Source organism: Cystoisospora suis, assembly GCF_002600585.1.
Source record: "Cystoisospora suis strain Wien I chromosome Unknown contig_404, whole genome shotgun sequence".
NCBI classification, from domain to species: domain Eukaryota; phylum Apicomplexa; class Conoidasida; order Eucoccidiorida; family Sarcocystidae; genus Cystoisospora; species Cystoisospora suis.
Genome location: NW_027153205.1, coordinates 44,812 through 58,159, shown reverse-complemented (window position 1 = coordinate 58,159; position 13,348 = coordinate 44,812). Strand labels below are relative to the sequence as shown.

General features: G+C 53.7%; 1 protein-coding gene across 1 annotated transcript; it reads left to right on the top strand.

The window, feature by feature from the left end:
• Positions 1–2,822: 2,822 nt before the first annotated feature.
• Positions 2,823–13,170, top strand: CSUI_001022 (protease do). Its single transcript, XM_068061228.1, has 12 exons — positions 2,823–4,930; positions 6,100–6,146; positions 6,681–6,990; positions 7,758–7,844; positions 8,033–8,118; positions 8,439–8,556; positions 9,200–9,275; positions 9,661–9,740; positions 10,554–10,652; positions 11,270–11,385; positions 11,661–11,744; positions 12,414–13,170. The coding sequence occupies exons 1-12, from the start codon at positions 3,709–3,711 to the stop codon at positions 12,450–12,452; spliced, it is 2,364 nt and encodes a 787-aa protein (XP_067926791.1). The 5' UTR covers positions 2,823–3,708; the 3' UTR covers positions 12,453–13,170.
• The last annotated feature ends 178 nt before the right edge of the window (positions 13,171–13,348 follow it).

Sequence of the window (13,348 nt, the reverse complement as noted above, 5' to 3'; positions counted from 1 at the left end):
TCATGAGTCTGCAAGTGCTTGAACAGGGGATATCTATTTCGGGTGGCGGAAAAGCCTGAGTGAGCGTGGACTTTTGAGAAAAAACATAGCACTGCAAGTATCTCGCGGAGGTTGTTCTCAAGCTGAGCATGCCTAGGAGTAGTCACTGTTCCCTTACAATCGCAGGTGAGGACGAGACACCGCAGTGCCAGGCCACCTGCCAAAAAGATTTTTCTTTTGAAGGGGATTGCTTCAGATGTTTGTACGGTATTCACCCCAAACCATGTCTTCACTACCTGTGTGTAGTCATGGCTCTAGACATACGCGCATTTGCTTGTTGATAATTCCGATCGCGCTTGATTGCATCTCCGACGTCCGCTTCACTATTCCAGAAAAGAAACAGGTGATCTACAAGCCTAAAGATTGTTTGCGTGAGACTGGTGATCGTACGTCCCAGCAAACCAGGCCTGTTTGAGGAGCACAGTGTATCCTGCCGTGCCCGCACTCACATGCTTACCCGCGTACTGCTTCCAGTTCCAGAAAGTGCAAATAGGCCTTTCATCGATAACAGAATCAAGAGCAGAAGCGACTACTTCACGCACGTAAGGGTGTCCAGCTTCAGAGTCTTCTCGTGTGGGTGACAGACCTTCCCCACTGTATGGGACGTTCGGCAAGATCTCGCGGAGGCGAGAAACGAGTAGCTCACTGGTAGCCTGGCAGACTTCGCACTCTACTACTTGCTCATGGAAACTTTCCCAGGGGTAAAGAAGCTGAGCAGCCCTGGACTGACGGCCACTGGGCCCAGGTGGTGCTGTGGAAGTCCGTACTCCGTTTTCGTAGTCGTCGTGTCGGCGGAGCCCGTCATGCTCAGCGCCACTCGCTGTTGACGGGAAAGAAGCCCAGCTTCTAGCGAGTGTTGGGAACGCCGCAAAATAAAAAGAAATTTCAGCAGGTCCGAGGAAGGAGCAAAGGAAGTTGTGGCAGAGGACGACGGTACTCACAAGGAGCAACATCGTTGTCTGCTGCACGGAGCGCCGTAGTGCTGGCTTCAGCTCACGCGGCGCACTTAGGCTATCGAGGCCAAACCAACGCGAGTGAAGTGGCCGGTGAGGCCGACGGTCTGTAGGATTTACCCGGCTGTGCATTCTGCTGGCACCTGTAGTGGAGGAGACAGGGGGAAACTTCGTTATCTGTAAACTGTCCGCGTACCCTCGCAGATCGGCTGGCTTCCCGGGTCGACAGTCTGCTCACCCCGATGCCTTCTCCCCGTTGCCGCCCTTCGTGAGATATTTGACTCTACACCCCGCCAAGAAAGTATAGAGTGCTAGAGTGTGTTCTACTGAGAAACGGGGTGCGGAACTGTGTTGCCTGGAAGGGCTAACAGACTGCAACTTGGTCTTTGGGAGCGGTGCTACTCTGTTCTAGTTCCTCGTCGTAAGACTACTTTAGTGTGGGGTGGCATATGGTGCGACCAACTTTTTGTCGGCGGATCGGGTATCTCACCAAGCGACAAAAACAACTACCAGAACTAGTGGCCGCACGCTTTGTTGTACACAGTTTACTATAGGGTGTCTCGCGTTCTGCGGGTGCTGAGTTCGCTTCTTCTTTGAAAACCCCACTTCCCTCCGTCGCTGCAGGCGGTCCGCACTACCTCCGAACATGCTGCTAGAGACGTTACTGAGCTCCGTGTAAATCCTGCGCCCCCCCTGCGCTGGGATGCCTGCCGGGAGCGGAGATATTTCTCGATATCCACAGAGATGCTGTATCGGCTATGCAGGGATGAGCTTGCTTGAAAAGACCAAGCAGCCAAATCCGAGCAGCTGCACCCCTGCGAAACCCGCTCTCGTGAAGTTGCAGGCAAGAGGGAGCAAAAGAAGAGTCAGAGATCGAGTGCTGTTGGGACGTAGCATTAGTCGAGACAGAGGCTAAGTTCCTTTCTATACCTACGTGTACTCCGTCAGTGATGTGGCTGTCTCGCCAGTTTTCGCCGCCCGTGCCAGGTGAGACAGCGGGAGAAAGTCGGCTGCGTCAAGTACAGGTTTCAGACCACAAGCACCAAAGGTGGGAAAATACTGTCTCATCATGGCGTGTGGGCCGCGTATGAGGACCCCCCATAAGAAGAGCATAAGTGCCAGGCTGGGGGAAGAAAGGAGCTAAGACTTACTCCTCAAGAAAAGTTCGTCAATTGCTGTGTTGTGCCAGCGTGGCAAGCAGAGAACGGCGACGGTTGAGCTAGGGGCACAACGCGTGTCAAGAGGAGAAGGCTTCACTAGGCTGCGCGAAACCAGGCCATGAGGGACTTGCAATCCAGAAAGAGAGTTTCTGGAGCTCTTGCTGGTCAGACTTTTAGGAACTCACCCTCCAACAACCTCCGACAGAATGCTCGACTGCGCAACATGTGCTGATGACGGGCTGACGTAAGACCGCAGATAACGAATGACAAGAAAGGGTGTCTTCAGCTCAAAAAAAAGACCTGGGCAGCATCTCAAAGTATGCACCCGTACCGAGGTGCCGCCGCTCCTTGCCAAATCGTGCTCTACACGGTCCGATGGAGCGGCGCGCGCTTCCTGACACTCCTTGGAGAGACTGCGGATTGCTAGCAGTGACAGGGTTGGCAGACTAAGAACGAACTCTAGGTGGGAACTCTGCACCTCATAGATGCGGACGTGCTCACTTGGAGCAACAGTGACCACTTTTTTTATCGGTGACCCCGACTGCCTGGTCCGACCTCACGAATTCTAGCGATAGTTGATGCAGGGTTGCACTATTAGCTGTGCATGTACAGCATGCAGCGAGCCCTAGGGCCGTGAGGAGAGGTCATGCGAAGAGTCCCAAACCGTGAACAGGAGTTGAACAAGAAGCAATCGCGCCCGGTCCCCATATACACTGTTTCTTGCCCAGAATGAGTCTAGAAAAAGTTGTAGAGAAATCCACAAGTGAACCGACTGCTTTTGCTTGTTGGCGACCCTAAGAACCTTCGGGTCTACGCAGACCTTGTTCCAGCCCGAATCGCCGAGGGCACATCGGTCTCTCCCAGTGTGTACAACGTGTTTGCATGATGAGCACGCTAGGGACTGGTAGACGTGTTTACATGGTCTTTTCGAGGACCGGTGGTCCCTGTTTCCTCGGAGTTACCCTCTTGATCTAACACAACCCACTCTGGGCGTCCGTCCCTAGTGACGAGACACGGTGTCTGGCCGTTGTTGGTGTGCTACGGGCGCTGATTTGACTCGTCCGAAGAGGCTGGAAAAGTGGGATGTCACTTCTAGGACTGCAGGTGCCAAACTGGGTAGTCCCAAGTTTCTCAGCGGTCGTCCTGGCACTTCCTTGCAGCGGGGTCGTGGTATGATAGTAGCCAATGGGGCCTTCAGTAACCATCGCGACTATTTCGCTGCTACCGCGTCCACTACTCTCCCTACCGGGTGGCCGGCCGTATCTTCCTCTCGGACAACTGCAATGACGGAATCCTTCTGCTGGCAGCTGTCCAGCTAGCTAGTGGCGGCATTTTGCCTCATTAGCTTGCTATCCTTTTCTGAAAGCATATGCTTTTCTACATTCTCCAGCTGCATATGTCGCCGAGGGAGTCCTTATCGCTCAAAGAATCCGTTTTCCCTCCTGTAAAGCGATGCCTCGAGGTGCTGCACTTGCAAGATTCAACGACTCAATCTGTACACAACATGACAACGTGGCGTCGGGGCATGGACGGCAACGGCAAACTGGAGACTTTTTATGCTTTCTCTGCCTTCAAACCGTTCCCGGGGCCTCCCCTGTCTTGCTTCTGAATGTTGCCTTTCTCAGTATCGCGTCACTGGAGTGATTTTCTCGGTCTCGGAAATGAACGCAGCAATGTTCTATGAGAGAGCTTCCGTGATGGAGCCGTCGCGGAGGGTAGCAATGATGGCACTTTCTCATCGCATTCACCCTCGCTTGTCTAGCTCTCTCTTCTCTTCGGAGGTGTCTCCGAAGCGACCGAGGTCAGCCTCATGGTCACCTGTTGAAAGGAGTCTGCATACGGAGGTGCGCAGCAGCACTTCCATCACTGTGGGCCCTCGCGAACTTCGCTTTTTCTGTAGAGACGCACTTGGAGACGTCGAACAGTTTGCCCAGTCTCCGTCTTACCAGAGGACAACAAAAGCCGAACTGGCGCGGCTTTCCTCGCAGCGAATGCCTCGTAAGACCAGCAATCACCATCCTCGAGTGCACATAGACCATGGACACAGTGGAGATATCCCTTCCCCCCCCAGCTATGCAGGGGTGTACGGCTTCTTAGTTTTGGGCTCTCTTACACTTTATCCAGTCGAAGAGGAAAGAGAAAAACGTGAAAGTTTACCCCTTGGGTTTGTGAAAGAAGAGGAAGATACCCCGATTTCGACGACAAAACCGATAACGGGTGAAACACCCTCTCCAGACGGTTTCCCGATGTCCTCTGGAGCTACTGAAAGGAGCTTAGAGAAAGTTCTCTTCCTTCGCTCTGTGCTTGCACAGAAATCCTGCTTATGTCAGCAACGTCACCACGGAAGGGTAGCACGCTTTCCCATTTCCAGCACTAAGTATTCTCTCAGGGTTGCAAAAACTGCGTTTATTCACAACAAGGCGCGTAGTATCAGCACGTCCTTCTGTGGCTCCGAACGAGAAGCTGCGCGGCCCGCGTACTTATCTGGTCCTATAGCTTCATGTGCTGAGCCGGTGGAGACGGAGAAGGAGACAGAAGGCGGCGCGACGGCGGTCGCTGCGTGCCGGAGTGGATATCTGGAACAACCAGTCATCAAAGTGATGAATGAGCTTGGCCCGTGCGTGGTCCGGGTGTATCGTGTGAAAAGAAGGGTGAAAGTGAAGAGGCACGGCAGGTTAGAAGCGTCGCAAGACTGGACCACGGGGAGACCTGTGAAGGACCAAGAAGAAGGGTACACGGTGGACTACCTTGGCTCAGGATTTGTGTATAAACCGGAAGGTAAGAGATTGGAGCCTCCCCATGAAAGCTGAAAGTTCAGCATACAAGAGCGGCGGGAAATGGGCCGTGTAGATGGACACGGATTCAATGTCGGGCCGGTACGTATTATCCGTAGACTAGCTTCCCGCTTGTACACTTGCTTGTGTGACGAAGAAAGCTTTACATTACGTTTAGCGCATATCCGCGCATGCATCACACGTTTCAAGTACGTACATACCCAGTATTGACGTACGATCATGTTCGTAGACCTACCACCGCACACATACATACCTATAGCCAACGTGGTGGGATCACTCAGAAACAAATGAATGCATTTACGCGAAAGCTGGTGTACTCCCAAGCATGTGGACAAATTCATACTCGCACGTTTCCAAAGATGCAGTTGGGCGTGCACGCGTCTGGATCCCGTTGATGAGGGCGTCGCTTCTCGACCGAAACGCCGGGAGTGACCCATTTCGATGGCGTTGACACTTCAGCGTGCTTTCTTAGCGACACCCACGAAGTCACCGCCAAAGGCAGCCAAATGCAGGGCTTTTCTACATTGGAGGCCATTGCAAACGGTATTCACTAGACCGCGCAGAGCAGGGCGGTACAAGGGCGGGCGGGGGAAAAGTAGAGTTGACAGTGCTGCTGGCGGCCTAGCTGAAAGAGAAGTGGTACAGCTCTCCTAGTAGTGGCAGTAAATTCAGCTATCTCAACGGTCGTGCGAGCTAGCCGTAGACACACAAACTGTGAATCAAAATGCTCATGCAGGTTGCATTATGACGGCTTCCGGCCTACAGCTGCTGCCTCTGTTACTGAACCGTCTGTAGAAGCAGGCAGGATCGTTATGCGTTCTGAGCACTGCGCTCTGTGTGGAGTGTGTTCTGCAGTATCTTGGGCCTGTCATATCGAGCAGTATCCAAGTCTGGCCAAACACACTCGAATGTGTATTGATATGTAACACATGAATGCCGTCTCCGACTCCACGTCGGGGGGCTCCCTCGGCCTCTCTTACTACACGGTTAGCCCTGTGCTTTTTTGCTTCGTTTTCGCCGCGAAAGTAAGGGGTGAAACCTGCAGATCTGTTTCGCCGCTTTCAGCCTTCCGCTGTGATACGAATGGAGGATTTGCAGACACAAAACTGACGAGATGTGTCGGCTTTAGCGACGATACTTGTTTATCCTCAGGTGTCATTCTAACCGCTGCCCATCTCTTCGATGCCCAAGTGGAAACTGTAAGCTCTCCACCAATCCAGCTGCTTCTTTAACTCTGCTCCTAACACCACACTCTCTCCTACGTTCACGCACACGACAAGACGATAGGGCTCACAGAAGCTTGGTGCGGCCACGCTCTCGCATCGTAACTTGCTGGTCAAGGAACTGTGCCGGCTTCTCGGCTCACTCAGACAAGAACGGGGGCGGCGGTTTATCCTGGCCTCGTCAGCAAGCCCGGTCCCAGGTGAAAGAAGTCCGGCCTGCCTCGTGTCCAGAAACTGGAAATCTTGCGCGTCCAGAGAGTGCAGTCGTCCCCGCTCTAGACGTAGTAGCCGGTGCAGCAATCACTCGCGCAAAGGCTCATCACCCGTCTATCTCTCTATTGTACACGTAAACGTCCGTGTTTAGGCGTTCTGCTGTCTTCGGGACGTTGTGGTGGAGACAGTGCCGCCTGATGTGAGAGATGGAGCTTTTTGCCTGGCGCCCTCGACTCTGTATGGTACTCTGTTGGTCTACGCCGCCAGCATGCGTGTGTGCCTGGGCTTCTGACTCAGGACGCTCTGAACAGGCCGGACAGTGAGAAACCACGGCCAATCGGTGCTCACCAACATAGTTTCCCGGAAGAATTTCATCCAAGTGGCCATGCGTCTTCGGATTCTTTGAGCCACCAGGGTCGTAGCAGTCGTCTCGTGGCTTGCTGTGCTGCCTCTCACTCTCCCGCTTCACCGGTCCCGGATTTCTGTGCCTCTTCCTCGGTGGCTTGCCAGGAGGCCCACGACGAGCTGGCGGAAATGGAAACAGCTTACGTGGTGAAGCTAAGCGACGGCAGGCTCTTCCGAGCGGCAATCGAGGGTGTGGACGTGAGTAAGTGTTCAAATCCGAACCACGATACTTACGAATATCGACAAGAAAGTCCATACAGTCGGACACACGTGCCCTCCGTACGCGGGCGGATTAGAATGCTTTCTGCCTCACTTCGGAGAGACGGGTAGCTTTCCCGGTTCTTCAGTGGCCTTAGGTGCGAGGCGGCTTGCAAGAAGGTGAAAAACAGAAAGTCAGCCCGTCGACGAGCGCGCACGCAACTATTTTCCGGCTGGATCTGACATTGAAGGGAGACAATAGAATGCCCATGAGTCTAACAATCGAACTGTGGGTGCGCGAGATTAGTCTCCGAGCGATTCTCTCATTCGCCGCGCTTCCGCACACATAGCTACTCTCCAGATCGCGGTCACCCATTCTGCCTTGTCGGCGCCCGGACAGAGGGATATTTTTCGTCCTTACTTACCGGGAACGAAGCAGCGGACTGCGCCGTGAGGCCACCCTGGGAGCACCTACTCACATACAGGGGGGCTTGCATCTTTGACTCGTCCCAGCCACGCCTGTTGGCGTACTGTCAGGCCGTAGACTGTTTTGCTGAGCCCAGACACACTCGTCAGACTTCTTTTGCCTCGGCCGCAAACCTCGGCGAAACTCTGTATTCGCTCCGGCCTCTTCAGTCTACTTCCTGCGCCCGCCAGACTCCCCATACAAGATAGGAAGAAAAGCGATGTCTAGGATGAGGAAACGCCTTGCGTGGAAGGCGTCATAAGGAGCTCTTGACTTCTGCTCTGATGCGTGAACCTTTCTTTCAGACTCGGATGTAGCTGTCCTTAGAGTGGAGGCTCCGTCACAAGAGACGCCCAAACTTCCTCACGCCAAGACGGGCCAACGCAGTCGTGGTAAGAACAGCTTGGATGACCTCCTAGCACACCCAGCGTGCCGTGTCGACGGTGAAAAAGAGTGGCAGTGTTTCTTTTTTGAGTCCTCAGTGTGTTGTCCCCGCGCTCACCTCCCCTCTTCCTTGTAGCCGTATTGTCTTGCCCCGCTGCAACGGCGAAAATGGGTTTTGTTGGATTTCTGTGTGCAGGGACTCCAAGGAACCGTAGCAGTGGGGATTTCTTGGTTCGTAGGCCCGTGCAGGGGGAACTGGTCGTAGCGTGCGGAGCGACTGAGGTGAGTAGTCAGCGAAATAATAGGCTTCTTTTCTCTACTTCTTCCTTCAAGCCTGAAGCACATAGCACTAAGAGAGAGAGAGCGAATAATTCCCTTTTTTTCGTGTAGAACAGATATACACCATTGACGGCAGTCACATTACAGCTCTGCGTTCTGTATCCTCTTCTCTCACCGTGAAGGCTCTCGAACAGAAGACCCCGTTCGCCACACGACGCTCTCTATCTTCGGTGGTTACCAATACAGACACGCCGGCGGGCCCTGTCTCCAGCGTTCCGACCCAGGATTTCCTTCTGCTGTGATGCTGCTCCCTACCGTTTCAGTACGGCGACGAGCCTGTGGGCGTCTGTGGCGTGGTATGCCAACCCCAGCAGGCCTTCTTGTCTCTTGGAGCGGGCACGAGTGTACGCTTCATTCAGCTCGGTCTCATTACCCTCCCGGGTAAGTGGATTAGTCTTGCAGCTCTTCCGTGAACATCACGAGTTTGGGGTGGTGGCAACGCCCGCGAGAAGACAGCTGTGGAGACTTGGGTGGGTATGTGTCAAAGAGCGAAGCTGTGGTTGTCTCCCCGGAATTAAGAAACTCTCAAAGAACAATCCGAGATGCCTCACCTTTCCGCGCAGTCTCTGAGTGTAACAACGGAAGCAGAACAGTCGACTTTTTCCTTTCTGCCTAAGGTCCTCGTGGGAAGACGATGTAGTTCGCACACAAAAGGCCTTAAGCTGGGAGCCTGCAGACGTCTGACAAAACGGTCATTACGTACCCCCCCTCGCCTTCTGCTGCGCAGCTACGCAAAACGTTTTCTGTACCGCCGGGCATCCACGACTGACGTGTAACCCGCCCTTGACCGCTGCAGGCGGTAAATATCAAGAGGAGCCTCCTGGGTGCTCTCGGACGTAAACGTGATACGAGGTGCAGGTGAAGCCTGACTTGCCTACTAGAAGAGACCGTGCCTTCATGGGACCGGGCACTCGACTTGCCAGTTGCATTACGACCGTTGTCTTTTTTGCGAAGTTACAGCAATGATTTAACGGCGTTACCGACGGAACAGGTGACTTTCACTGTCTCTTCGAAATCCATGTAGGAATGTCGGGGTCCCCGGTGTGTAATCTGCGCGGCGAGGTTGTTGGCATGGTCGTGAAGAAATTTCAGGACTACGGGTAAGCCACATCGGGAAACGCTGCTGAAGTAATGACGATTCACGGTTTTGAATGAAAACCGAAGCCAGGGTCACCAGTCTGGCTTGCTTGCGTCTACGACTACGTGGAGGCATAGGTACTTCATATAGATGACCGAGTGACAGTCCCATAGTACAACTTGCCGCCACCCACCAAGCACATCCGTTTCAACAGACGGCCTGTCTCCACCCTGTGGAGGTTTCGTCGTAGCATGCGCTCGTGTAGTGTCTGCAGAAATCGAGGAGGCCGGAGTGCTGTCCGGTTCGGGTGCTCCAAGTGTTCTTCCTTCTCTACCAGTGTGTTTACGCGGGCTCCTCACCCAATACTCGCTTTCTCCATGGTGCTGACGTTGCTTGTCTACTTCCAGGCTTGCGCTTCCCATTCAGTTCGTGCTCTCAGTTGCTGCCCAGCTTGAAGGCACCGGGACGTACACTCCGCCGAGCCTTGGTAGGTGGATGCAGCAAACTGGATCAACGTCGTGGGCATCTCAATGCCTACATGCACATTTTTGGTACCAGCACAACTTGCCTAGGTTGTCGCCATCCAGAAATGCAAATCCATGAAGCCTCCTGAACGCGTTCGAGATTTCAAAAACGACCCGAGGACCGAAGGGCGTCTATACTCAAGAAAGAGTAGAAGCGTTTTGTGGATAGGTCACCATTGCCATCTGCCCCCGCTTACAGTCTGCACTGCAAGAAGCAGCAGGTCTTAGTCAACATGTGAGTGGTGGTCTGTCGCAGGTCTGTTTTCTGCCTCCGCAATATGAGATCAGCTAACGCTAGCACATCTGTCCTCCGTCACACGACTAAGCACTGTAGAGGAGAGACGTGACAGTCTCCTTATCAGGTTTGCCACGTACTGCTTGAAAACCGATGTGCCTGGTTTGGTTGGTTCTCGGCACGTGTTAGAAGAGTCTCAGGGCGTGCCCCGAGTGCCGCTCTCTTGGGAATGATCTGCCTTTTCTTTAGCCGAGGAAGAATGGAGAGGGGATTTGGAGAAGAGATCCACCACTATACTTGCAGAAGTTTCTGTTTTGCCCTGCACGACATGAGCCGCGGCTGAGAGACGTCCGGACAGCCTCAAAAAAAGAGCTGCCCGCACGATGGCAGCTACTCTATGTGTCGCCGCGGTGCATAAGTGGCGCTTTAGTTTCCACAGTCTTGGTATCGTAGATATGTGTAGCGCAGAACGTCTCACGGAGTCTGGTGAGGTACAGAAGGTTACTGCAAGTGCTGTCAGTATCTTTCACACGACTCACAGGCTTGATATTCCGCGCTACCAGTGACAGCGAGGCGATCGCGGATTTCGTCGTCTCAGGGGCGACAGCGGGCTTCCCGAAGACGTTTTCTACCGCGCCGAGTAAGACAGCTGGGTCACCATGAAGACTGCTTTTTTCCCGTTTTTTCACTGCCTGCGATACGGCATGAGACCAAACGAGACAACACAAGCTGTGCTGCTACTGTTAAAGGGCGCCTAAGGATGAGTTCGCTACCCAAGTTGCAGAGCTGCGGCCGGTTCCGTGCGGTCGAATGGTGTGCTGGGCCAGGGTCGGGTTGTGGTTCATCCGCAAATCCGAGAGAATTTCCCACTCTCACGCGAATATACGTATGGGGTTAACTATGAAGAAGCACCGACCCAGTCAGCAGGACAGGTCTCTCTGCCCCCCCGGTTCTGTGAGTAGTAAGACAGAGAGGCATTCTATTTATTCGCTACCGGGCTCCTCTCTCTTTCTATCGCGTAGTTGGATGTAAAGAAAAAGATATCGCATTCTGCTTGGCTGCACTGGCAAATTTTCGTTCCACACTGCAGTGACTGACGCGGATACTTCATGCAGAATGCGAATAACTTGGGCCGATCGGCGGCATTCAAACAGAGTGAACGGCGCCCATGTTCGAACCTGTCGGTGTACCTGTTTCAAAAGCTTGTGGGCAAACTATACATGTTCGCTTCTGAATGCGGATGCGCTGATGGATCAGGGAACAGCCTTCTTGTTGACGGGATTGTACCCGGTAGCGCGGCGGAGAAAGCCGGTCTGCGCAGAGGTGACCTTGTCACCGAGATTGATGGAACCAGAGTAACCGCGCTCTCCGAAGTAAGTTTGACTTCTGCAAGTGGCGAGCGCGCTAGTGAAAGGTCGCGTCGTCATGGGCGTATTGATATATATGTCCTTTCAGTCAAGGCCTTTGTAGGCAACGGGTTCTGGAGCGTGTCGTACCACACGAAGCCGCGGTGTCGCTCCCACATGCCTGACATGAACTGAGAAGTGGGTCTTCCTCCTTAGCCGCGGAAGTAGCGCCTTAAGCGGCTTGGTGATCAAAGGGATCCAAACGTTTACGGCTTTGTGCATGTGTGCGCGGTTGTGATCAGCTATTTGACTGGGTTACGAGCAAAGCCCCGGGAGATAAAGTTACCTTTAAGATCAAGCGAGGCAGCGCCACATTCCTTTACCCGGTGAGTTCGCCGGCGCCTCAGACAACCTGCCTGCTACCAGGCCGGATCACGGTGAACAACCGTGTCACGAAGCATCCCAGCTCCGGAGGCTCTCCTGTGTAATGAGGGCAGCCCCGGTTGTACTGATTTACAGTCAGCGTAGCGACAACGAAATTTAGAACACGAGAGTACCAGTGAATGCCATTCTGCCGCAGCTTGCGCCGTGCTGCAGTAGTAGCGCTTGCGCCGCGTTGCACTGGTAGTGCTTCTGAGCCCGCCTCTGAACTCAGATACAGCGGAGAAGACGGTAGATAAACCAGAGTGAGGCGGGAGGGTGTCTGCTTGCCAGTGCTGGTGTCACCTGTAGAGACTGGAATAGGTCACAAGCTCCAGGAAACAGAAACGGCGAAAGCAAAGGCGGCTGTGCTGAACCAAGTCAACTGTCGTATGCATACATACCCAGACTCCCGCACCGAACCCAGCAGACTTCGCATCTAAAACTTAGGTCTTCATCTGCAAGCATCCCCGGCACGCGCTGGTAAGCAAGCCAGAGTAGCAGTACAACGAAACGTCGGTTGTGAAGCTCTCGGTCGCAGAAAAGACGACCCCTCACCCTGGCCGAGGCGTCTTTCTGGTGACTTGCGAGTTTCAGCTCAGTTTAGGACTGGTTTGGCCCGTTCTTTGCCACAGGTGACTCTTTCAGCCCCGAACAGACCGTCATTACCTTGACGTGGGCACATGCGGATCTGCAGCAGTAGACGCTACCACCGTCGCTTGGAACATTCCACGTGATGAGACAGTCTGTCTCTGCCCCGTAAGTATGTCTGTATACTCGGACATATATGCATACCGCCGCTAGTGGCGTGCGGCGTCCCCACTTGTCGTTGGCGTTGTGATCCGCTCTGCACGTAGCAATCTCTTGTGCGTCCCCTGTCCGTGCCTCACTCCTTAATGCTCCCAAACCGTCAAAAATACCATTTCACAAGCACACTGAGGGAAGGTCGCCGCGGTAAGCTTGCGGAACTGTTGCTGTTTCTGCGTGACGCCCGTACTTCGTTCTTCGACACTGCTAACAGGTTTTCTCGGTGGTGGCAATTGACAAGTTTCCAGCCGGGACAACGTATGTAACCGTTTCTCGCGGCAAAGGGCAATGGTGTCTGTAGCATCTTTGGAGACGACAACTTTTCCGCCTGTAACTGGTGCTTCGGAAACATCGAGTGTGCCGGGTTCTCTATTGTTCAGATAGTCTAGCTTACGCTTCACTCCTCATGATGGTCACGGAAAAATATACGTCCTGAGTACCACCATAGTTGCTCAGCGCTGATGCTCCGACGCCGGTGTTTCTTTCTGTGAAGCTAAGTAACATGAGTACTTAGTGCGGACGGCTTCGTGACCTTATCCACTGCCCAACTGTTCTTTTTTGAGGCAGCTGCCCCGCACTAAATCCAGTCAACGAGCCATATGTAATGGCCAATTTCTGCACTTGGGAGGTGCTACCAGACGGGGCACCTTTGTTCAGCAACCGGACCAGCGTGATAATCCACACGGACACGTGGCAAGGAAGAGCCTGCACCTGCAAAGGCCCTCACACCGCCCTTGCAATGGCAGTAACACAACGGAGATTC